The sequence below is a fragment of the Vulpes lagopus genome, chromosome 2, assembly GCF_018345385.1.
Source record: "Vulpes lagopus strain Blue_001 chromosome 2, ASM1834538v1, whole genome shotgun sequence".
NCBI lineage: Eukaryota > Metazoa > Chordata > Mammalia > Carnivora > Canidae > Vulpes > Vulpes lagopus.
This window is the reverse complement of record NC_054825.1, coordinates 7,781,099-7,805,730: the sequence shown is the minus strand read 5'-3', so window position 1 is coordinate 7,805,730 and position 24,632 is coordinate 7,781,099. Positions and strand designations below refer to the sequence as shown.

General features: G+C 49.8%; 1 protein-coding gene across 9 annotated transcripts in view; it reads right to left on the bottom strand.

The window, feature by feature from the left end:
• CHST15 (carbohydrate sulfotransferase 15) overlaps nucleotides 1–24,632 on the bottom strand; it is a 73,970-nt gene that overhangs the window by 11,649 nt on the left and 37,689 nt on the right. For all 9 annotated transcript variants that reach the window (XM_041743897.1, XM_041743896.1, XM_041743903.1 and 6 more), the window contains 4 exons: nucleotides 20,408–21,473; nucleotides 19,381–19,720; nucleotides 17,019–17,165; nucleotides 13,814–13,970 (listed from right to left, as the gene is read on the bottom strand). In XM_041743897.1, the coding sequence (XP_041599831.1) occupies nucleotides 13,814–13,970; nucleotides 17,019–17,165; nucleotides 19,381–19,720; nucleotides 20,408–20,953 (1,190 nt within the window). In that variant the 5' untranslated portion in view covers nucleotides 20,954–21,473. The remainder of the gene's footprint in view (nucleotides 1–13,813; nucleotides 13,971–17,018; nucleotides 17,166–19,380; nucleotides 19,721–20,407; nucleotides 21,474–24,632) is intronic.

Sequence of the window (24,632 nt, the reverse complement as noted above, 5' to 3'; positions counted from 1 at the left end):
TAGATCTTCTGCAAATATATTTTACTGAACTCTCTGCATTACAGACAGATTTTTTTTAAGCATGGGATATTTCTTTTCTTACATCACATAAATAAGTGGTAAGACAAGATGAGTTCTAACAACATAATAAATCCATCTCTCTTGGAAAGTCTTCCTGCCCAGGTTCTCTGGTGGTCCTAACTGGGAGTCTTGCTCCCCAAAGATGAGCTTCATTATCAGTTGCTGAAACAGCCTTCGAGAAATTTTCTTTGCCTACTCAGGCATCTATCTGCATATGTTGTATTTTTGAAAACGCAGATGGCATCAGATTACATTGGATGGAGTCAGGCTGCAGACCTACCACTGTGGCACTCTCCTAATCACCTGGTTTGGAGGATTCTGAGCATCCATGAGAGCAGCTAACATGGTACACTGCAGCCTGACAGACACCTGATTCTCTTGTCGCCAAATAACCTTTTTCTTTAACAGAACTGAGCTGTGAGTTCCCACACCTCTTCCTCTTTCTGCTTGCAGAGAGGCTAAGTCTTCGTGCCTTTTCGATGCCCATCCCCACGTGACCTGACCTCCCTGCTGCACCCTTGCCTCATACACCATCCTCGGCCTGCCTATGGGAACACGGAGCTGACGAGGGGCGGCCCCCTGGCTCCAAGGACCCACATTCTCTCTCCTGCTAACACCATATTAACCCCCCCCAACTTCTCCAAAGTGGCTTCACTCATTCCAGTGAAGGCAATTCAGTGAACCTTACTATGTACCGTATGTCTAAGGAGTACACATCTGTCCTGCCAATGGTGCTCCAGCCCCTCCCTGGGACTCAGCCACACCCACTGGAGCAGAAACCACAGGGCCCCCACTGCACAGGTCAGCTGCAAATGCTCCTCCCACACCTCTCCCCTGTAACTACTGTCATGGGAGGATATGCAGATGTACTGGTACCTCGAGCATGGCTTGTCAGGGACAAGAGCTTCTTCACCTCTGGCACAGTGCCTTTGACATGACCCTGAGAATTCATCCACAGCCAGTATTCACAGAGAACACCTGTGAGAAGTCTGAAGATGCCTGGGATCTGCCCAGAGATCGCCTAGAGTCTACATACACCCTGGCATGGGAGTTTTGTAGACCTCAACCTGTTCCATTAAACACTTCAAAAGGCTGTTTCCAGACTTGTCCTCAGTGATGCTCAGTGACTGGCGAGTTCACACCCCCCAGATCCGTGCCCACCCGAGCATATTACCCAGGATGATACCACATCTGCCCGTTACAGTGTCCCCCAACATCAGCTGTCCATCATGGCATCCATCGCTGCAGGCTAGTCATAATATAATCTAGAAGCTGATGGTTAAATGCCAAAATCAGATTTGCATGGACCTCACAGAGCAATTCAGTTGTATGTGCCAAGGCGTACCATGTGGCCATGAGTCCGATGGGGTACCATTCCCAGCTCACGTGTTTCTTATCAGTCCAACTGATATTATGGCCCAGGCCAAGAAAGTATGTCCAGGAAAAGTAACAGACACCTCTGAAACTGTCATCAAAATCTATTATTTAATAGGAAATTCAAAACCAATGACTCCTATAGGACTATCCACATTCTTTGGTGGTACTGGAATTCTATCCCATAAATTACCATCTAAAAACCCAACCACCAAGTCAAGTTTTCCATACTGAGAGTTGATTTTGTAGCAACATTTCTTGTGGACGTTAGGCTCATAAGTAAAACAAGAGCCCCTAAAGCTGCCTCAATTTTATGTACAAAGTAACTTCATGAAGAATCTGCTGATTCTATACAATTGTTTAGAGATTAGGAAGTAATTCCAGGGCACACACTGGAACATGTCTGATGTTCCAACCAGGTCAACCCAGCTCCGCCGGAAGGCAGGAGGGTGGATTTTCATCTTTTGGAGGTGACGTGAAATGAACACAGGATCCCACCTTCTGTGAGTCAGACCCACTTCCTCAGGAGAGTGGAGGGGGGATGTCCCTGGCCTCTCAGACCCCCCCCAGGAACCCTGGATCTGTCCACAGAGCATACAGCAGGCCTCGGAGTTCCCTGGAGCCCACATGCATGCCCAGATTTATATCTGCAAAAATACATCCTTCACGCTCCACTTTGTCAAAAACATCTGAGCAGAGTCTTTGTTCATCACAACAAATGGCCACCCTTCCCATCCAGATTCTATAGATCCCCTCAAAATATGTACCCAGTACCTGTGAATAGGATCTAATTTGGAAATAGGGCTCTTTGCAGATGAAATTATGTGGAAGATCTTGAAATGAGATCATCCTGGATACAGGGTGGGTTGTAAGTCCAATGATGCTGTCCTTACAAAGGAGAGATAGACACAGGGGAGAAGGCCCCATGAAGACAGAGGGAGAGGATGGGTGATACCACCATAAGCCAGGGAACGCCAAGAGCTGTGAGACACCAGCAGCAGCTGGACACAAGTCTGGGATAGTCCCTTCCTCAGAAGCCCCAGAAGGAACCCACCCTCCTGATACCTGGACTTTAGACTTCTAACCGTCAGAACTGCCAGAGAAGAAATTTCTGTTGCTTTAAGCCACCAGGTTTATGGAAATCTGTTGCAATGGCCCCAGGAAATACATGCAGGTTCTAACCCCCAAATGCCAGGAAGACTGGGGAGTCATTTCTGCCAGCACCTCTCTCCTACCCTGAAACCTCAGCAGAGTCCTGAGTGTGCAGCTCTACGGGGCCAGGTGGTTGGCTTTCCCAGAGACACAAGAAGGAAGGCGAAGGAAAAACACTGTTTGGGTCCCCTGAAGAATGAGGCTCATGCTTCACAAGAATGTTGGCAATAATCAATGCTGTGATTTCCCCACAGCTACCCTCTGGGAGGAACGGACCAGGTAGTGGCCATGGATGACTAAAAGCCACCTGCATGGTTTAAAGCCATTCAGAAAATGTTGAGAAGGGCAGCAAATATATCAAGAATAAGTGTCCAAAAGCTGGAGTAGGCACACTCACGTAACAAGAGCTAAATCTAAACATCCACATTTTGGTCTTTAAAATCAACTGTACGATGATGAAACGGGGGAGAGAAGCCAAAAGGGAAAATACACAATAGGTTTAGCTGACATAAGCTCGTAATGAATCACCACAGAACTGCCTGGACACTTAAGCAGATCTCAGGATGCATTCACAAAGGTATGGCATTGAGGACATGGGAGGGTGTCACCTTGCTCCACCCTGGCAGGTGGGGACCCCAAAGGAGGCTTGCCTACTTCAGTGCTAGGTACCAAATGGTGGGAGGAATGAGCTGCTGCATCTGAAGAAGCAAGCCTTAGCAGGAAGGACAACTGTTTCAATGACTAAAAGGCTGTCCTGTGCTGGAAGGAGACCTGAACCATCCTCCTGAAGGACCGACTAGTGAGTAGAAGGTTCTGGAATTAGTTTGATGTGAGGGAAAAAATCTCCAGCTGGGCCAGTCCAGTAGGAAACAAGTGCCCCAGGGCAGGAGCAATCAAGGCTGGGGGCGTTGCTGAGGGAGAGCTGGCTGACACCGACACCCAGCAGGCCCCCTTACAGCGTAGGGGCTGCCAAGGCCCCTTCTGCTGAACCACCTAATTTTCTTCTTCTTCAACCATCCCAAACAGATGGGTGTTACATTTGGCCAGGACTGTTTCCAACAGCAATTCCAAATATAAGTCCGAATACATTCCAGGCCTTCTGTGCTGTGGTTATTTTAGAAGGCTGCTGGGCGGCCCCATGCCGGGGGTCGGCCCTTGTGGAGGTGCACTCAGCTCCTGCCTGTGCTGTGGCGGGGGGGGGGGGGGGGGGGGGGGGGGTCCTGGGTCCCAGCACTGCCACGAGGGGGAGTGGGAGAGAACATGTGTGCCCGGGGTGGGGGGGGGGGGCGGTGGCTCCCTCCAGAAGGGACCACAGCTCTCCCGTGGAGACAGAGGAACGGCCGTCAGGACCATCACAAAGACCCCACAATGTAAAATCGGGCTGGTTATGCCAAGGCCAGTGCTGATCTCTGCAATGACACAGCCGGGGTGCTGCTCCGAACCTACGTGAGCAGAGGTGGGGGCACTGATTGCCCCAACACTGGAGGCAGCCACTACTCCACGGGCCGCCCCCGTAGGCCAGGCTCACACAAGTGGGCTGTGGGCTTCCATCCCCGATGCGGCTGCCCCTCACCGGGTCCTGTGCTGGGTTCCGCATGCCTGTCCTTACTCCCTGTTCAAGACCTGCCGTCTGACCCAAGATGCAAGCTGAGTATCGCCACCCTGTCTTAGGAGGGGAAGACTGGCCTTTGGAGAGATTAGGGGACTTCCCAAGGTTACGCAGCCCAGGCGACTTTGCGGCTGGGGTCCAAACAAACCCAGGTTTGCCTGAGTCCCGAGTCCCCTGAGCCAACAGGTCTGGCCCCAGGCCTCAGGGCTTAGGGACAGAGAAGCAGCAGCTGATGAGAGCAGGGTGCTGGCCAGCTGAGCCAACGGGCTTGGGTTTTGATGTTTTGATTGTTTTAGGTGCACAGTGATTTGGAAGCAGAAGTCAATGCTGTTAGAGAACTGGTTAATAAGGTACAGGAGACAGAAAAGCAATCACGACGTGTAATAGAGCAAACACACGTTCAGAATAAACACGGGGAGCTTCACTGCCACAATCAGGGAAAGCCAGTATTTATGGAGAACCACACCGGACATCCAGAAAATGACAGCAACAACAAACAGGTGTTCAGGTAAGAGCTCCCGGAGTGACCTCTGAGCACGTGCGTAAGCTGACAGTCATTGGCTGTTGCAACAACTCATTTGCTTTGAATGGTTTTAGTTCTTAAATGGTGACGTGCTCACCAGTCAGCCTTGCTGCTATAAGGAGACCCACGCAAGTTCCAGCTCAAATGTCCCTAGTTCGGGGAGGCTGGTTTCTCCTCCTTTTAATGGTCTTGTTCGTATCATTTTTAAGTTGGGATGTAATCCACATAGCGACAATTCAGTAGTTCTTAGCAGACACGCAAAGCTGTGCAAGCACCACCACCATCCAATTCCAGAAGGTTTTCATCACCCCGGAAAGTCGCTCTAGGTTTTAACTCCTCCGTTCCCAGGGAGGCTCACATGAGAAGTCAAAGTCACAGAGATTCCCACGCCCGCAGGGCCACACGTAAGGTTCACCTTCACCAGCTCCGTCTCGAGAGCCTGAGCAGTGCCACTGCTCCCAGTTACTGCTCCACACATCAGACATCGGGGAGGGCCAGGCTCTGAGAAAAGATCGGGGGGCAGACGCTGAGGTGGTGGGTGGTGGGGAGCAGCCGACGGCTCCTGGGCTGGCTCACTGCAGGCTGCGCCGGCCCTGACTTCACTGTGCGTCCACAGCGCCCGCCAGCTGCCTTCTCAACGACATACATGTGATGGTCCTATTTCCACCACCAGAAGCCCCCAAGAAGTGGGCATGCTCTCGTCTCACGCGTCACTCTCCTCCCACCAATGACATCACCAAGGTTCTGCAGCCACCCAGAGGGTGATTACAAAAATGAAACCCAGAAAGCCCCCTCATCACTCTCCATTTGCCAGCATCCAGATTCAAATCACCGATCAATAACTTCCTGACCTCTGATATGGTGCCATCAATAATGATTTATGTGTATTTTTCCTACAAGGAAATAAAGACCATTTAATATGGCCGGGAGGCCCTTCTGTCTCACTGAATCGTAAGCTGTGACTCTCTCACCAAGAGGAACGATGAAGCAGGACTGGCCGGGCCAGCTCATTTGGGGGGAAAAGCCAAGAGTCATCCAAGGCCGTCCACATGGGTGACACTGATGAGGCTCATTTTCTGCCACAGAAGAACATCCAGGTTTGGGTCTAAACACATCCACATGGATGCAACATCTCCAGCTCACTGAGGTCATTTGGGCTGCATTTTCTCCTCCTTTGGTGCAGCAGTGGAGTTCTGGGTTCACCTTTGTTTCTTCTAGAGCATCCGATCATGGGTCTTTAGTCAACATTCATGGAACAAAGAGTAGAACCTCTCAGAGGCAATACCAAACATCCCTTTGATCTATGAGCCTGGCATGGCTTACAGGCACTTTGACAGTTTGCCGGTGATCCTGATAGCAAGTGTCTGCTAGCAGGAAAGAAAAGGCAGGGCACAGGATCACCGGGCTACCCCTGGTTAGCAGCAATGAAGCCAGGCCTGGATCCCAGGATCCCAGGATGTGGGACCTCATCACAGAGTGTGGCCATTGCCCCCTTCAGCTGGGGTGTGGCATGTGCTATCCCTCCCCCCCCCAAAAAAAAACAGCTCTAACTCAACAACTTCACTAATCCGAGGTCCCTGAAGTGACCTTGGATTCAGAGTGGGCTGAGTGTCCTCCCCCATCCTGGCCTGGTGGGCACACAGCTCACAGCCTCTGCAGACTGAGCGATGGGGGCCCCTCTCCCCCGTGTTTCTTGCCTTGCGCAAACAACCCGTGTTGGAATCATCAGGACTGCCGAAGACTCTGTAAATGTTTCCCAAAAAACTAAATAGTGTCAGACACATGGGAATTTTCAGCTTGACCATTCTTCTCTCCCCAATAACAAGATGCGGTCCCTCACCAGGTGGTTACCCCAGAACGGAGTCACGAAGGCCCACATTGTCCTGGCCAGGACGTGGCCAGCTCACCCTCCCTGCTCTGATGTCTGAGGTCCCCCGGGCCCCTGGCCCTTGGGTGGCTCACAGTTCAGCCCAATGACAGTGACCTCATGCCATCTTTAGGGCTCATTAAAGGCATACCAGACAGACAGCTCATTCTGAGAAGCAAAATGCCTCAATTGGCCAGAAAACTAATAGGCCGCTGAGAGCCTCACTACGGTCTCCTCCAGACTGCTGCTCATCCTTCATCCTCCAGGGTTTTAAAGACAAGGGCAAGGGTGGGAGCCAGAGGGAGGGAGGCAGGGCGTGGAATTGATCTGCGGCTGCTGTCACCACCTCGACACTCCAAGAGCCTCTCCCCCCTCCAGCCCTTGCCCACAGAGGAGCTCTCTGAATTTCCCTTTAAGATAATTGACCTTAATAATTGATCCATCAGTGCTGAGGAACAGCGTGCTTTCTGATCCTCATGCGAATGTGTGATAGAGGAAATGTCACATGACCCCGGAGCACCAGCTCTCTTCTCCTGCCTGAGACGTGTCTGTGGCACTAAATCAGTGCTTCCAGGGACCGAGAGTTGAGCTATTCAGAGATCTTCAGCACAGGCCAAGCGGCGAGAGAAATCCTGGTTTCAGGTCAGAGGTCTACAGCAATTCCAAAGCATGGATTGGCACGGCTTCCAGCCATCTGAGCTCGAGGCCGCCCTGGGATCACCATCCTGCTCACTAATGTGGAGTCCGTGCTTGGGCGCCATGAAGACAGGGGTCCTTACTGCTTACAGCGCTTTGCAAAAGCAGGGAGTCATCCTGCTGCTGGCTCACACTCCAGTCCCACCCAGCATCTGCCCTCAGCTGAGACGATCTGATCCACCCACAGTTAAGCCTCCCCAGGGCAGACCACGTACAGTGGCCCATGGGCGAGAGAGGCCTCATAGGTGACAGCTCTGAAGGGCTATCCCAGCCACACAAGTCCTGATGGCATCAAGGAGCCATCCATGTGACTGCATCATGGCCCAACTCTCCACCCCATCACCCCCCCCACCCAAGCTTGTCCCACAATGGGTCCCATAAACATCCTGCACACACACTGCTCTCTCCACATCCGCATCCTGAGGACCAGCCTATGATAGCGAGGACAGCTTGACTCTTCCATCAAACCAACACGGGCTCCAATCCAGCCTAGCCACTACTAACCAGGTACTGTGGGTAGGGGACGTAGCCACACGGAGCCCGCACACCTCCTTGCCAAGTTCAAATGAGGCAATGCCTGAACCAGGCTTAGCACAGAGGGTGCCTGGAGTTAACGCTGAGGTCACTTAATTGAGGGCTGTCCCCACTCCTTCCATGAGACACAGGTTCCAGGAGGGCAGACAAGGATTTTGCTCTCCAATGTACGTACGTCTAACACATCAAAGGTGTCCAGTGATTGTTTAGCGAGCAAAGGAGGGCTCAGTCTGGCTACTGCAATTATTTACTACTACTGTAACCTAGTAATAATAGCTAATGATCACACAGTATTTTGCATTTGTCCAGCACTGATTAAATACATTACATACATTAAGTTATTCTCACAACCCTAAAAGCCGGACTATTTTCTCCCATTTCACCAATAAGTAAATGGGGCACAGAGTGGTCAAGTAGCTTGCCCAAGGTCACAGAACCAGTGAGTTACAGAGCTGGGGTTCCAACGTGGGCCATTTGGTCCCCCAAGGCTATGACTCTATCAAGGTGACCCTGGTTTGCCGCTTGCCACCCACACGCCCTACTCACCCCTGCTTTGCAGATGGAGTAAAATCCATAAAACTAGGATTCCTGTCTAAAGGCTTAACATCACTCATTACTCTGTCTGAATGACCAAACTACATGCAAATGGATGCATTTCATTAAGTGCTTCATTCCCTCCCTTCCTAGTGCATCATCAGAAATAGATTAATTATTGATCCAGTCTCGTGGATTGTTGAAAAGTCCCTTTCTACAAGCAGATGAAGAAAACAACGCTCCAGGTGCCAAGGCTCAAGGAGTCAGGGTTAAAATCAAGTTCTCACTCGTAACTGAGTGGAGTTTTCCTTTCTGTTTTCTTTTCCATTTGACCCGTCATCATGGAACATGAGCACCCAGCGTCCTGTGTGGGTCACTGCTGTACCTTGCATTAAGACTACATGCAGGGGCAGCCCCGGTGGCTCAGTGGTTTAGTGCCACCTTCAGCCAGGGGTGTGATCCTGGTGACCCAGGATCGAGTCCCACGTCAGGCTCCCTGCAGGAAGCCTGCTTCTCCCTCTGTCTGTGTCTCTGCCTCTCTCTCTCTGTCTCTCTCATGAATAAATTTTTTAAAATCTTTAAAAAAAAAAAAAAAAGACTACACACGGAATTAAACCCAAAAAACGGATACGGTAAAATCCTTAACAGATGGCGTGTGACCCTACTCCAAGCATCCCCTGAATGAACTACATCAGAGAGCTCAGCACCTCCCAGCCATTTGTCACAGTTAATGGAGGCGGCCTCCAAATTACAAGGCAAACTCTGTCAATCGCTCACAAATGAAGAGGCAGGAGGCTAACGGGAGATGTGTTGAAAAGAACAGTTTTTCTTACTATAGAGTCGAATTAAAGTAAGAAAAAAATCTGCTTCTTAATTAACTAGGCCAATTTGGCCTACAAATGCTTCACTTTTTAAAACTGTCATTATCCCTTACATAGAGAAACTTGCAGCGTGAAATTTGGCTTGCCCTTCTGGCCATAAGAACCAGCCTATCCACGTCCCACTATTCTTCTGTTCTCCTCCAGGGTGTGGGGGTGGGGGACTGGAGGCGAACTTACCATTTATATCTTTCTCTGAAAACTTAAAAGTGATTGATTTGATTCTTTTTGCAACTCCAACATTTTTAAAATCCTCTACCTCAGATCAATTCTAGAAATAAAGGCTAAATGTGAATCTGGAACTTGAAATAAAATCTACCCCCACCCCGCCAATTTGTAGATAGAAAGAACAGTTTAGCCTAATCCCACTGGCAGCAAGCAACCCCCGGAACCTTTCCTTGCAGAAGAGCAAGGTCGCAGAACGACCCATGTGGGCTGATGGCCTGGGACCCAGTTAGACCAATGGGAACAGGAGTTCCAAGTGTTTGTTTCTTCAAAAAATCTAAACATTGAGTATCTATCATCCTTTCCGGCAGGGATGGCAAATAAGCCAGACATTTAAGATAGGCCATGAGTCACGGGTTCCAAAAAAGAAATTCCTATTGTTGTATACTTTTCATCAATGTTTAAAAAGCAAATGGAACAGCTGTTGCTGTCAGTAACCCACACAGAATATGTGCATATGAACACACACTCCACCGTGCATGTGGAGGTTCTGCCTCCGGACACGGTGCCGCACTGGCAGCTTCCCTGCTCCAGGCTGCAGGGCTGGCACCCAGGTTCCTGGAGGGACAGACAGGGAAATGGAGCGCAGGTGTGGTAGGCAATAACCCCTGTTCCTTGGCATGCACACCCTGTAATCTCATCCCCTTGGGTGTGGCCTGGCCCTTGTAGCTTGGTTCTAACCAACACAATGTGGTCAAGGTGATGGGCTGACACTCTAATGATCAGATTAGAAAAGTTTATGACTTCTGACCTGCTAGATTCTCCCAATGCTGGTTGTGATGAAGCAAGCAGCCATGCTGGCAAGACCCAGAAGCAAGGCACTGAGGGTAGCCCCTAGCCAACAGTCAGCAAAGAAAGGAGGCCCTCCTTCCAACGGCCATTGAGAAACTGAATTTCGCAAATAAGCATGTGAGCTTGGAAGCAGAGCCTTCCCCAGTCAAGCCTTTGGATGAGACCTCACCCTGGTAAAGCCTTGATGGCAGCCTTGGGAGACATCCTGAAGGAGAAGACATAGTAAATTGTGCCAGATTCTGACCCACAGACACTGCAATAGTAAGTGTGTGGTGTTTTAATCTGCGAAGTTTTCGGGTGATTTGTTATGCAGTAGATGACTAATGTAACACACCGGGCAACCCAACGAGTGGGGTAGCCTCCTAACAAAGGCTGCCACCATGGCATCCCACCACTCCCCTCCTCAGCACCATGGCATCCACCGTGAGACAGTCAAGGCCTCACTTCTTTGAAAAATTGCCAGCTCCCAGAGAGTAGGCAATGGGTGGGCCTTCATCCTTCATGGATATGTATATGCTCAGCACCCAGCACAGTGCCCAACATGTTGTCAGGGCTCAATAAATCTGTGAACTGATGAACTATCTCTGTTGAGGACCAGAATAGCAAGAAACCTTCACTTTCAGCTCCTACAATAAACAGTGTTTATTCCAGAAAGCGAGCAAGCAAACAAACAAAACAAAACATGGTGACTACTTGGAATGGCCATCTTGTGGCCCTTGAGCCTTCTAAAGGAAGGCAGACTTTTGGCTAGGTCTGAGAGGCAAGTTGGGCAGGTCTTGCTTCTGGCTCACTGTCTGACCCTGGGTGGCACCAGGACCCGTCCCTATTCAAAGGCTCGCCTTATGGCACTTGCGTCCTCAGGGGTAGAATCAGATCTGCAGGGAATGAGAGACACACGTAGGGAGGCTGACTCCTCTCTCCAACAAGAAAACCCATGGTCTTTACTTTTGTCCACACTGATTCCCTGCTCAGAAAGCTTCTTCCTCAAGCATGTTCCTTCTTTGTTGGCTCGGCAAATTCTTACTCATTCTCCAAAACCCAGCCTGGCTTCAGCTCCTCCGGAATAACTTTTCTAGGCCTCCCCACCTGGAGCTCATTCCCGCTTCTGTACACTTCTCACCCTCCCTCTTGCTCTGGCTGACTCCACAGGCCATAACCACCACAGCCATTCCTGGCTTACGACCAGCCGTGAGCTCCCCAAGCCCAGGGCCTAGAACAGGGTGGACACACACCGAACAGGCCCAGATGCAGACTGGTTCCCACTGCTCTATGCCCAGGGAGTGACAAAATGTCACAGTCTTGGCCCTCTGAGGTAGAGGCAAGGCGTGACCTTCCTCAGGAGAAACTCAGGAGATGTGACAGGAAGATATTCAGTGAGCAGAAAGCGCACTCTTGAGAGAATGTTCCGACCTTGTGAACTGCTGCTTGGGGCTGTCTGGGGGAGGGAGGCAGAGCAGCTGTGAAAACACCTCAGTGGGCGGCGAGGGGTCACTTAGTCACTGAGCCTCTCCTTTCAAGGCTGACAGTTACATAATCGTGTCTACACGAGAGCACCACTGGTTTGTGTCAACTGTTCTCAGGCCGAGGGGGACTGGCCCACTCCATGAGCAGAAGGGCCAAACTCCCTGCTTCCCAAGTGTGGGAACTGGCAGGTAGGATGAGGGAGCTGCTCTGAGGTCAGTGGCTGCCTCAGAACCGGACCAGATAGATTCCTGAGGCTGAAAGGACAGAGCCAGAGTGGAACCATCTGGGCCATACAGATGTGCCTTACGGCGTAGCACCAGGAGGGCTGCCAGAGTGGAGACGGCGGGGAATAATCCAGTTCTCCTCTGACTAGATCACATTCGGAGCCGCAGGGCCCATTTCAAGAACTCCACCTGAAGGACGGAGATAAATTCAGGGAGGAGAGAAGAGGGCAGGACTTTAAGGCATATCTTTCTGGGGGCAACAATGTGAAACAAAGTGAGACAGGAAACCGCATGTGCATACAGTTGTGTGCACGCACACACACACACCACTTATCTGCACAGATAAGCAGTCTGGAAGAAAATATATCAAATATAAATACCAGCTATTGGGTGGGAGATTATAGGTTCTTTTTATAATAGTTTTCCTTGACACAGCTTTCCTGTGTACCTCCTAAAATTTCCACAGCAAACACGTCTTATTAGCATCACTGGCAAGGATGGTGAGGCCAGGAATGTGTGCCATCCAAGGAAGGCATTAGGGGTGTATTAGATTCCTAGGGCTGCTACCACAGTCTCGTGGCTTGTAACTGCAGGAATTCATTCTCTGGCATTTCTGAAAGCTAAAAGTCTGAAATCCTGGTGTCGGCAGGATGGGTTCCTAGTGAGGGTTCTGAGGGTCTGTTCCAGGCTCATCTCTAGCTGCTGGTGCTGGCTGGCAATCCTAGGTGTTCCTTGGCGTGCAGACACATCACTCCGATCTCTGCCTCCATCACCACCTGGTGCTCTCCCCGTCTGTGTGTCCCCGGTCCAAACTTCCTCTTTCATAAGGACACCAACCACCCAATCAGGGGCCACCTTAACCCAATATGACTTCATCTTGAGTCCATCTGCAAAGACCCGTTTTCAAACAAGATCACATTCACACGTATGGGGTGGGGGTAGAACTACAACACATCCTTGTGAAGGGCATAATTCAACCCGTAACAAGAGGCAGGTCACCCAGTGAAAAGGGACACAGAGGGCTGGGTCGGCTTCAACACCTGGCTGGCCCTCCCATTTAGGGAGAGTGACACTTGGGTCTAGATGGTTCTACGTGAATAAACAGATCCAGCGTGGATGCTCCTAAAAGACAGATGTGGTTTCAAAACAGGAGGGGTATTCTCACAGATTTGGAGTGGTCATCTTGGGTGGGGGGACTCCCGCCCAAGGGTCCAGCCTGAGGGCCCCTTATCTCTGATGTGGCAGTAGTGGCAGTACCACATGGATCACTGCAAAGTGACCGTCAGGTCCTGAAGCCTTCAGTTTCTGCCACGCACACTGGCTTTGTCGTGACTCAAGCATCGCCAGCATTGGCCCAGCCACCCCCACATCGCCCAGTCCCACACTGGCTGTGTCTTGGCTGTACTGGGCAACCCCAGCTTTTTTACAACAAAGCAGCTCTGCCTGTCATTTTTGAAGACTGAACACAGTTTCTTTGAGACTAAACGCTGAGAGCTGATGCAGATAAAGGCATCACACAAGGAATCATGGGAACCAAACCCCTTGCCAAACCCTGACGTCCCCTGAGTCCAAGGGGGTTTCACATGCCCTGACGGTACCCAAGGTGGGGGTCCCACGTCCCCAGGTCAAACAGGCCAGAGGGTGAGGCCCACAGCCAGACCGTGGGCAGGATGTCTAAGAAAACAATCCACAATTTGTTTAGACCCAGTGAAGATTGCACCAACAATAACATTTACATAAGAAATAGCAGTAACATTGCAAGTTAAGCTTGTTTATTTAAAAAAAAAAGAGAGAGAGAGAGCAGATCTTATTTATGATAAGTCAGGCTGTTGCTTCAAAATTGCCTTTTCGCCCCAGATACGAGAACTCCAGAGTGCTCACCTCTCTACGGGGTCCCTGAGCATGACAATCAGTTTTGCGTCCGGCTGGAAGGCGTGGATGAAGTCCTGGGTGAGGAAGGGCGGCTCTCCGTCCGTGCTGTTATCGTAGAAGAACGTCCACGCATTGTTGTCCCACATGGTGGAGGCGCTGGCCTCCCCTAGAAACAGAGAACACTGTGGATGAGCAGGGTTGAGTTCCGGGCCCCCGCAGGGCAGCCTGTGCTGGGGGGCCAGACCTGGCTCCACCACCAGCATGCAGGCCTCCAGGAAGATGAGGCCAACAAGCAGCCTCTGCCACAGTGACCTCCCCTGCATCCACCCAGCGGTCTCTGGAAAGCAAGGTGATCCAGGCAACACTGAGCATCTGCTTCCTCCCAGCTCCTCTCCAGGATGTGTTTTAAAAAAAAACCTTCTAGCAGCATCTGGGTCCCAATTTCACGACACTTGACTTTGCTCACGGTGCACAGCTCTGTGGCGTTTTAAGGGCCCACTGAGAATGTACTAGATGGTTTCCTTCAAAGAGCACCAAGGATGAAGGAGTAGTTTGGGTAAGCTGACCCTCATTAGGAAATCAGATGCAATCTGCATCGGATTTTCCCTGAAATCACAACCAATGGCTGGGTCTGGGCACGCTCTGAGACCAAATGAGACCAAGAATTTGCGGGAAGGCTCACGGGACCTCAGTCTTGGGTGCCCTGTCCTGTGTGCCCACCCACCCCATCACCCTGCACACAGCTGGCATTCATTCCATGCTGACTAGATGGACAGGAAGCTGGTCCTGCCCTTGTTTTATCATAGTCTGCATGAATAAGGGATAAAATGTTAAGTACACATTCTAGGACAGCGATGAGGCCAAGACATACACATTTCAACATCTCTCACTCAGATACTTGAGCCAATTCCCTGACTTTTTTTTTTTTTCCTTAGGAGAGTCTTCAGAGATTTAGAAAGAAAGGCAAATCGATCAATTACATACAAATTCAATTTCCCGACATTTTACATGGGTATTTGATACATCTCAAAATCACTTATTCAGGGAAAATGTAAGCCAAAAGCCTAGGGTCTTTGATCAGTGATGAGTGCATCACAGTAATGCAGGGAGTTGGCAGGGTCCTATCTATTCTGTTGGATGTGTAATCACATCCAGGTGAGCACTTCTGTTCTAGTCTTTTTTTTTTAAGAGAATACCACAAAATGCAGGAAACACAAGTCAACCAGAAGTCTTTTGAAAATTCTACTCACACTGAAACAAGAATATTAGAACAGAAGAAGTATCTAAAACCAAGTTAGCATAACTCTGTCAAATCTCATAAACTACTTCTCTAACCACAGAAATATTGGTCCATCCACGGTCCATCTATACATCCATCCACCCATTCATTCATCCTCCATTCATTTCATATCCATCTATCCCAAAAGCATTCATCTGGTGTCTACTAGGTGCCTGGCACTGTTTGGCATCAGGATAGAGAAGGGAAATAAGACAGACAACGCCCTCTCCTCTCTGACCTTATGACCCAGGGGAAGGCTGACAACTCTATAAATAATCAGATCCTCAGGTGAGCACTTGGACAGGGCAGAGAGGGTGCCGTGAGAGTAGAGGCAGTGGCCTTTCATTGTGCCTAGAGCCTGTCCCACCCCTGAGAACCCGGCCACTTGAATCCTTCATGACTCCAGCCATTAGCCCAGACCACTGAAGAAAGGCTCTCTCTGATCCCTGAGCCAAGATGAAGACCGACCCTTACGCTCTACCAAAGACCTAACCAGAGGAAGCTGAAGCAGAGCTGAATCACATTCCAGGGCCTGGAGGAGCCAGAATGAAGGCTGCTCCAACAAGCCCATTGTACGGATGTGCAGGCTGAGCTCAGGAACATGGAGACTGACTCATCATGTGGCACGTGGCTGGTGGCATGGGCGGGCTCACTGCCAGCTTTCCCCACGCCTCTCCACTACCAGAAAACTCCCCAAACTCTGCTTTAGGTAAATACCAGAGCAGAGAATTTTTTCTTTAATCTTCCTTTTTAAATCTGGAAATAAGTAAAATTAGAAAACCAAACTAAGGCTTTCCTTTTTCATTCATTATCTTAGTCTCTATTTCCTAGCCCTAGGATGTATATTTTTAGCTCTTTCATAAGAACATGAGACTCTCCCAGAGGCATACAGTGTGGGAGTCACAGTCAAATATTAATTAGACTTGTGATCTGAGGTGTGTGGACCCAAGGCAGCCAGAAAATAGCTAGTAGTCAACTCACACCAGGGTGGGGGTGGTATATGATCTCATCAGGCTCTCAGAACTCGATTTAAAAAATAAAACAATAAATAAATCAGGGCTTAGGCATGTAAGCCTCTCTCCTTGGACAGGAGAGTCAAAAGCAGAGACAGCTTTCACACAGCTGATCACAATCCCTCTCAGTCACTAACAGATTCATTCAATTTGGAGAATCAAAATATAACAAATTTAGGAAAATACAAAAACAGATTCCTGTCTCAGGTAACCAATTTAAGTAAACTACGTGGCCAGATTTCTCTCTTTCAGAAAGTATAAGTGGGTAAATGTCTTCTCCTAAGCTGAATCCAATACAAAAAGCAAATAGGGCTCTTTACAAAACTTTGAGAATTAAAAAAAATATTAATCAAACCACTTCACTTTGAACGTCTGAGGACATTAAGTTGATGAGGGGTAGGCTTTTTCAACAGCAATTCATCACCAACTATGAGTTAAGGCTGCATCTTGTTTCTGGAGAGATTGCTTCTGTCTTCACTGCATCCTGGGGCCAGGGATTCCAATAGCCACAATATTCAATCAATGACTAATTGGCTAATTACGTTTATGATTCCCCATCCAAACTTAGATCAGTATGTCATAAAAAGAAACCAAGCATGTGTACTTAATTTAAATAAAAACAAAGAAATGTCAACTTTTATAAAAAGCCATTTCAGGTATACTGGAGCCTCCACAGAACTAAAAAGTCTGCTAAATATTTCTGCTTTAGACAAATTGTGTCAGTGATATGAACATTTTACACAGGAGTAAGAGTGATGGCCAGGTCAGGAAGCGCACCCTCCACAGAGGTGGCAGGCATCACACATTTGTTCTGCAGGCAGAACAAAAGCTGGGCCAGCCCCAGAGCAGAAGGGGCCTGGCAGGAGTGGGGGGCCACCCTAGGGCAGGGATGGCCCTGAAGGGAGCCACACAGAAGCCGTACCGATGATGATTCTGGTCATCCTGCTCTGCTCCTTTGCAGAGCTGGCCTGCAATCCTTGATGAATCTGGTGTGCAGCCAGGTCAAAGAGGTCCAGGTAATCTTCCACGGGGTAGCGGTCCCGAAGCCCATCTCTCAGGCGCACAATTCCTATGAGAACCAAGAGGCAGGAGTTACTGAGCACGAAGCTGCCAATGCTGGGTGGCAGCCTCCTTGTGAGTGACTAGAGAGAGATGTGAAGGCCAGGGGCTCAGCTGCAGCAGCCTAGGCTCCATCCAAGTAAACTGAAGGAGGCGGCTCCCAGGGAGAATGTTTCACCGATGCTCACCTCAAGGGGTGGAAAACCACCATTCGGCTGCAAGCGGCAGCCTCAAGCATGGCACACCTATTCAAGAACTCTAAATGCATCTGCTTAGAGGGCCAGCCTTTGGGGCTGGCTGAGATACGTACCAGGTGGGGCCCCAAAGTGGCTGAGCAGCAACAGCATTCAGAATGCACACACTTTATTAAACAGAAAAGGGAGTTGGGTTTTGTGAGCTTTTTTGAAGATTTTGAGAGAGAGAGAGAGAGAGAGAGAGAGAAAGAACCAGTAGGACAGGGACAGAGACAGAAGCAGGCTCCATGCTGAGCAGGGAGCCCAACATGGGGCTTAATCCCAGGACCCTGGGATCATGACCTGAGCGGAAGGCAGATGCTTAACCCACTAGACCACCCAGGCGCCCCAGAGAAGGTGGTTTTTATCTAGCTTCTATCTCTAGTCTCTTTGATCAGGCAACTTGTCTGTCCAAACAAGGGGAATTGTCCCAGAACCCAGGGACAAACAGTTGAAGTCACTAGTTATTCTGGCACTGGCCAATGCAGCCTAAACTTACCCCCTTGCCTTAAAAATGGGTGAATTTTGGGGATCCCTGGGTGGCTCAGTGGTTTGGTGTGTGCCTTTGGCTCAGGGCGTGATCCTGGAGTCCAAGTCCTGGGATTCTCCCTGCATGGAACCTGCTTCTCCCTCTGCCTGTGTCTCTGCCCGCCTCCCCCCCCCCCCCAACCGTGTGTCTCCCATGAATAAATAAATATATTTTTTTAAATGGGTGATTTTCACGTGCAACAACATTAACAACACACTGCCTGAAACCACAGCTGCCAAGGTCAATGGAAAGGGGAGAGAAAACGTCCATGAGCACAGGAGCAAGAGGTTCCAGGAGACTCTGAGTCCCGGGACCCTGAAGCACGCCCCTGCGCTTCCCTCATCCCTGCCAGCAGGAGGCTGGTTCTCATTAGGGCTAATGGTGAGCGCCACAGGGAGAGCGCCTGCCCACGGGAAACCCTGAAGCCGGGGCTCCCACAGCTGCCTCCGCCAAACCACAAAAGACACATTTACACTTCTGTCCGCTAGCTCCAGGAAGAACATCAAAAGGATTAAGCCAATTTGTCAGGAAACAAACAGGACTTGGGCTCCACTTGGGCCCTACAAAGGAAAAACACGTTAAGATTCCCTTCTAAGCAACCTGGTCCTGGACATCGAAACACGCCCTGGAATCCCTCCCCGCCTCTGACATTTGTCAAAGTGACCAAACGTCTCCTGGCAGAAGGGAAAAGGTTAAGAAGAGGAAACAGTGACCCGCGGGCTGCAGAGTGGCTCAGGCTGGGCGGGGGCCGTGTCCACAGTCTCCCCTGCGGGGAAGGGGTGCTGGAGGCGAGGCCCCCCAGGATCCCATCCGTGTGGTTTTCCTTCAGAGCAGCTCAGGGAAATGAGCCCCGAGGCAGCTGGAGGAGTGTTCGCCGCCCTGGAGGAGCCAGGCAGCAGCTCAAACCTCACCCAGAGAGGCAGCCTTCCCTCCTACAGTGTCCCCCCAGGGAGGGGTGGGGGGTGGAGGGTGGGGGGGCTCCAGGGACAGTGGCGCTGCAGAGCTGGGGATGGGTGCCCCCAGAGAAACACCCACCTGGCACCTGGCACTCACCGACGGCAGGTGTCCCAAAGCTCTTAAGAACGGCTGCCATTCTGCACCTTCCCCTTGCCCTGCATACAGCTGGCACTCAATAAATGTCCTTGGGGCGCGTGGGAGCGGAGTCCAGCCCCGCGGATGTTTGTGGAGCGGGCCCTGGACTAGCGAACTGTGCGCTCTCTGCGTCTCAGGTGACGGGTCCTCCCCTCCTGCTGCGCTGCCTCCCTGGCGGCGCTCAGCACCGCACCTGGCGCCCGCCCCACCGACCCCCGGGCCCCCCGGGGCGGGACAGACGGGACCCTCGTGGGCCAAGTTGCGCAAGAGGCAGGAGGCGGGGACACGGAAGAGGCGCATGCGCACGCAGGCCCCACCCCTTGCGGCAAGCTCCGCCCCTCGCGGGGGGGGGCTCGTGCGCATGCGCTCACCAAAGCGCTTCCGGGTCCACCAGTGGGGCTCCTTGATGGCGGAGAACTTGACTTCCGGGTGCAGCCGGAGGCGGTCGTAGAGGTCGGTGGTGCCGCACTTGGGCTGCCCGATGATGTAGAAGCGCGGCAGGCAGCGCAGGCGGAAGTGCTTCCCGCTGGCGTGGGACAGGTGGCCCCAGAAGGCCTTGCGCAGGGCGTCGAAGGTGGAGCGGAAGCGCTTGGAGTAGAGCACGTAGGAGTTGGTCAGGTACGGGTCCGTGGTGTTCCTGCCCGTGAACTCCTCGTACCAACACGGGCTCTTGCTATTTGGAAGAAATTTATTGGGGATTACTGAAAACATCTGCAGCGGGAGAGAGAGAGGGGGAGAGAGACACCCGGAGGCGGCGAATTAGCGAAAAACACGTTCTAAGCACGATGCGGTCACGCCCGATGCTCGCTACGTGTGTTCTCGCGAGAAGTCTCCTTGGACAATAGCTAAACCCGAAAATAAAGCAGACCTGGGTAAGTGGCCACGTTTTCCCTTGGCCCAAAATTAAACGAAAACTTGGGAGAGAATGAAGATAAAAGCGGGCTCAAAATCCATTCTGCGGTGCTGGGCCCGACAATCTTAATTAAATTTCACAGTTGGAATCTTTTTTTTTTTTTTTTTTTTTTTACTAGGTGTGTATTTAAATGACCCCATTCGAGGAAAAAATACTAATGAGGACACAATAGGAACAGGACGACAGTGATCTACAAAAACAACGGCAACCACCCCAGCCACCTTTCAAGTCCTGCGATGGCATTACGAGAAGGGGTGGCCCTGTGCCCCTGGTACCCTGGACTTCCCTCCTGGGGGCGAACATCGTCAACAGAGAGCCCTGGCACAGTGCCCTCTGATCCATGAGGCTGTCAAGTCCCCCTTGTTACACCTGAGACATTTTTGGGTCACGTTTCTTTACTGTGTTCCCAAAGATGGTGATGGAAAAGGAAGCATCTGTTTAAAAAAAAAAAATCAGCAAATGGAGATTAGCACAAGGCTACTCACGTGCAATTCCTGCTTCTTGAGATCTTCTATGTCTGGGAGCTGCCTAGTGGTGAACTCTATCCTGGCTGTGATGCTGTTGATAATTAATTTAATGCTTGGGTAGTCTTTGACATATGAAATATTATTTACAGAGGGTTGGTGATGGTGCTCTTTCCCGTCACTCGGGTTTTCACCGTCCATCAAGCTGGGATTGCTGGGGAAGGCTCCGTAATGGAAAGGCGAGGAGATGAGAAGCTCTTGGTGGGCCCCAGAAAGGATGTAAGACGCCATCACCAAGGTCATTATCATCAATCCAAAAACGAGGCTGCATCGCTTCCCCTTCTTGAAGCGCAGAAACCTGCCCCAGCTCTCGTTCCCCTCAGCCCTCACCTCGAGAACAGCAAGCAAGTTCATCTGCTTACCGTCCACACGAAGCACAATTTTGTTCTCGCCTTTGCACGCGGGGCACTCCGGGTGACTGTGAAGAGGGCCTCCTCCGCAGCCCACCTGCTGTTTGCGCTCGTTGTTGGGCAACAACTGTATGCAGCAATTAATGCAGTGCCTCATGGTAATGCCCTTGGACTGCTGGCGCACAGAGCCATGGGCGAGCCCCTGAGGAGCCCAGATATATGCAAGGTGTGCTGGAAAACGTTAAAGGAGGTCTTTTGATTATACAAGATGGTTTTAAGGCACCAGCAACGGAAACAAATATAATGTAAAAATGAGTAGGCACCAACGCACTAGAGAACGAGGAAGGGCCTTCTTTGGTTCAAGTTTGAAAGACAACAAAAAGAAGTGATCTCCAATTGTCATGTTCTGTAAGAGCCACTACAATCTTAGAAAAATCCCCAAGTTTGGGAGCAACGCTGCCTGTTTCAGGTTTTTCCCATGGCACAAAACAAAGTAGAAGAATTCTCGCTGGAGAACATGGAAACATCCAAGAGATTAGAAGAGATCATGGTCTCAGTGAGGGATGGGTCGGCATGCCATCCTTGGAGAGGCCTGTGAAGATTTCTTCTTCTACATCCCGTGTTCTTTAAAATGTTTCCTCTTCAGGGGGAGCAAAATCTTTAAGATGTCGGATTACCTAAACAACAAAGAGGTTTTATTACATTACATGATGATAGCAATATCCCTGGGATCACCTTCCAAGGAGACAAGTTCTCTTTTCTACTCCCGGTAGTTTTCGTTAATCTGCTCAGTCACAAGCAAGTCATAGAAAATCACATAGGATAAAAGGAGAGGTTTGAGGTCCTTGGTGGTTGGCTCTGGGGCTCAATCTCTGCCACCAAATGTGGCTGCAGCACCAGCACTGCCAACCTCATATCAAACACCTCAGATTTTGTACCGCCCATATATCCTTTAACGTCCCAGCCATGCCACAGCTAAATACTGAATCCCCAAATCTCAGAACGTCACAGTCCTTCTCAGATGTATGCCCAGTCAGTGACTATAAAAGTTGAGAGATTAACTGAAGTACCTGTGCTTTTAAATCAACAAAATATCCAAAAAAGCAGCCTGGTAGGGTAGGAGCATGCAGAGAAAATGTTTTTTTCCTCTCCCAATAGCACCAATAGTCTCTTACCGAGAACTAACCTTTATTATCAGTTTAGGAGGCAAAAGTTAATGAAAATTTAGAAACACTGCAATGATTCTCTCCTTCAGCAGAGTGTATCATATAAAAAACCATTTGACTTTAAGTTATTAAGCAATTAAACCCAACGTGCAGTATTCCCCTGACTAACATAACACTCAGACCCTGAAATCATTTTTCACTTTCATCATCCTGGGGAAAACATGATTCTTAAAAATCCATTAACAGAATTCTGTGGTTATAAAATGTATTGTTGCCCACATAACACTTCTTTGTAGGTGTTGTAAAAAAAGCAAAAAAAGACTTCGTTTCCAATAATGGTAAACCACCACTAATTAGCTGTGTGACTTCGAGTGGGCCATATAACCTCTCTGAGCTTTGCCTCCCTCCCTAGTAAAATTAGGGTAAGAGTACCTCCCTTATAAGCATATAGGAAGTACTAAATTAGTTAGGACATGTGGAGAGTTTGCATAATGCCTACACGTAGTTATTAGCAGCCCCTAAAAGGTAGGCAATTTTAATAATAGCATCATCAATGACCATTACTATTATGATTTTTAATTGTCATTGAATGCCAAGAACATTCAAAGTGGAATCAAAGAGGGGAGATCCTATCATGTTAATTTTCCTACTCAGCTTGAGGGTTACCCAAGAGCAGTAGACTCACCCCTCCAGCTCGGCCCACATGCACAGCCCTCAAACAGTCCTGCTTGTCCCCAGAGAAAGTGGGATTAACTAAGCCTGCATTAAGGCCTCCTCGTATTAGCTAGAAGGCTGAACAATGAGGACTCACCAGCAGGAACCTTCCCTTCCCTTCCCTTGGACAGAAAACCCATGCTTTATCAAAATACGTTGACTAAGAAATAGCCAAGCAGTGCTTCCTAAAATGTCTTCCACTCAGTGTTCTGCACGTTGTTGATATGTGTTCTGTGCCTAAATTACTTGGTGAAAAGGTAAGAAGGCCAAAAATCAAACAGACTTCTTTACAACAGGACTTTTTGGGGAACCTTTAATATGCCAGCGAGGCCTGTGGCTCCGCAGGGGAGGAATATAATACGCAAACCTTCCAAAACATAATTGGCCATGGAATTCTCACGAATGTCGCAAGGAACAAGCTTGAGAAATGCTCGTTAGTAAAGGCTGAGATTGGGGTCAGGGCAGTTCCAGGAAGGGCAGAGGAGCGGGGGTGTGCAGGGAGCAAACTGCTCTGGAGCCAGGCCAACATCCGGGGCTCTGCCCCTCATTTCTGAGAGAGGTTGGAGGGACGTGACAGGAGCCTCAAGGCTCGAATCTCTGCCTCCCACTCGCTCCACCACCCTTGACCCATCACTTGGTACAAACAATTCTTCCAAACCAAAGAAACAAAAGGGCAAGATCCCCTACTTGGAAATCCTATCACTAAGCCAAGAAAACATTTTTTTACATTTTGAAGACAAGGCCAAGCAGGGCTAAAAGGAGGCTCCAACCAGGATCTCAGTGGGGAACGTGTTCGCACCCTTCTGTGTCTCTGGCTGCAGAAAGTCTAATTAGATTTTTTTTCAAAACAGTCTTTGAAGCCCCAAGACAACAATGTACAAAAAAAAAAAAAATCTGGACCCAACAGAATGGGCAAAATATTCCTAAACAAAAACAAAGGTTTGTCTTACAAGCCAAGGAAGTGAACAGATCTGGGTAGTTGGGGAAGCTGACAGTCTTAACGGGAGGCTCCGGGATTTGGCGAGCCCAAGCATTTGTACCCTTGGGGTGGCTGCACACTCCAGCTAGGCCTCTTCCAGTCTTGCTTCTTAAACATAAATTGGGGAGCAGAGAACTGGGGTGATGACACATTCGTTTGTTCTTGTGCTCAGCAGATCTTTTCTGAAGAGCAAGTGCAGACCAGCCAGTGCTGCAGATGCAGTGGACCTGAGGGCCCTAAACCAATAGAAGATGGGGAGTAACAGAATAAAAAATAAACATGTGGTCTCTGTCCCCAGTTGCTGGCAAATAGCTCCTAAAACCCTTGGAATCTCCTAAGTGAAAGGGTGAGAGGAACATCTTTTTTGTTATTCATAACAAGCCCCCATTCGACCACAGTGGAATTTATGCTGTGACTCTGGGCAGCACCCCTGAGAGCTTCAGCTTGGGGCTGGTGGCCAGAAAGCACAAACCTTGGTTAGACAGAGGTTGGGACTTACAGCCCCACATACCCAACCTCCAGGGAGGCAAGTGAGTTCATCACCAAGGGCCAATGATTTATTCATCACGCCTATGTCATGGAACCGCCACAAAAACCCCAAAATGACAGGATTCCGAGAGCTTTCTAGTTGGTGAACATGTGGAGGTGCTGGGAGGTGGCTCGCCCAGAGAGGAAGGCATGGAAGCTCCACGCCCATCCCCCCATATCTTGCCCCACGCACGTCTTCCTTCTGGCTATTCCTGAGCAGTAAGTATCCTTTACAACAAACTGGTAATAGTAAAGAAGGCATTTTCCTGAATTTTCTGCCTTGTTCTAGCTGAATTATCAGACCTAAGGAGAGAATTTGTAGCCAAATTGTTAGAAGTTGCATAGCCTAGGGACCCAGTACTTGCAACTGGCGTCTAAAGTGGGGGCAGTCTTGGGGGCCCGAGCCCTTAACTTATGGGGTCTGTGCGAGCTCCAGGTAGTTACTATGA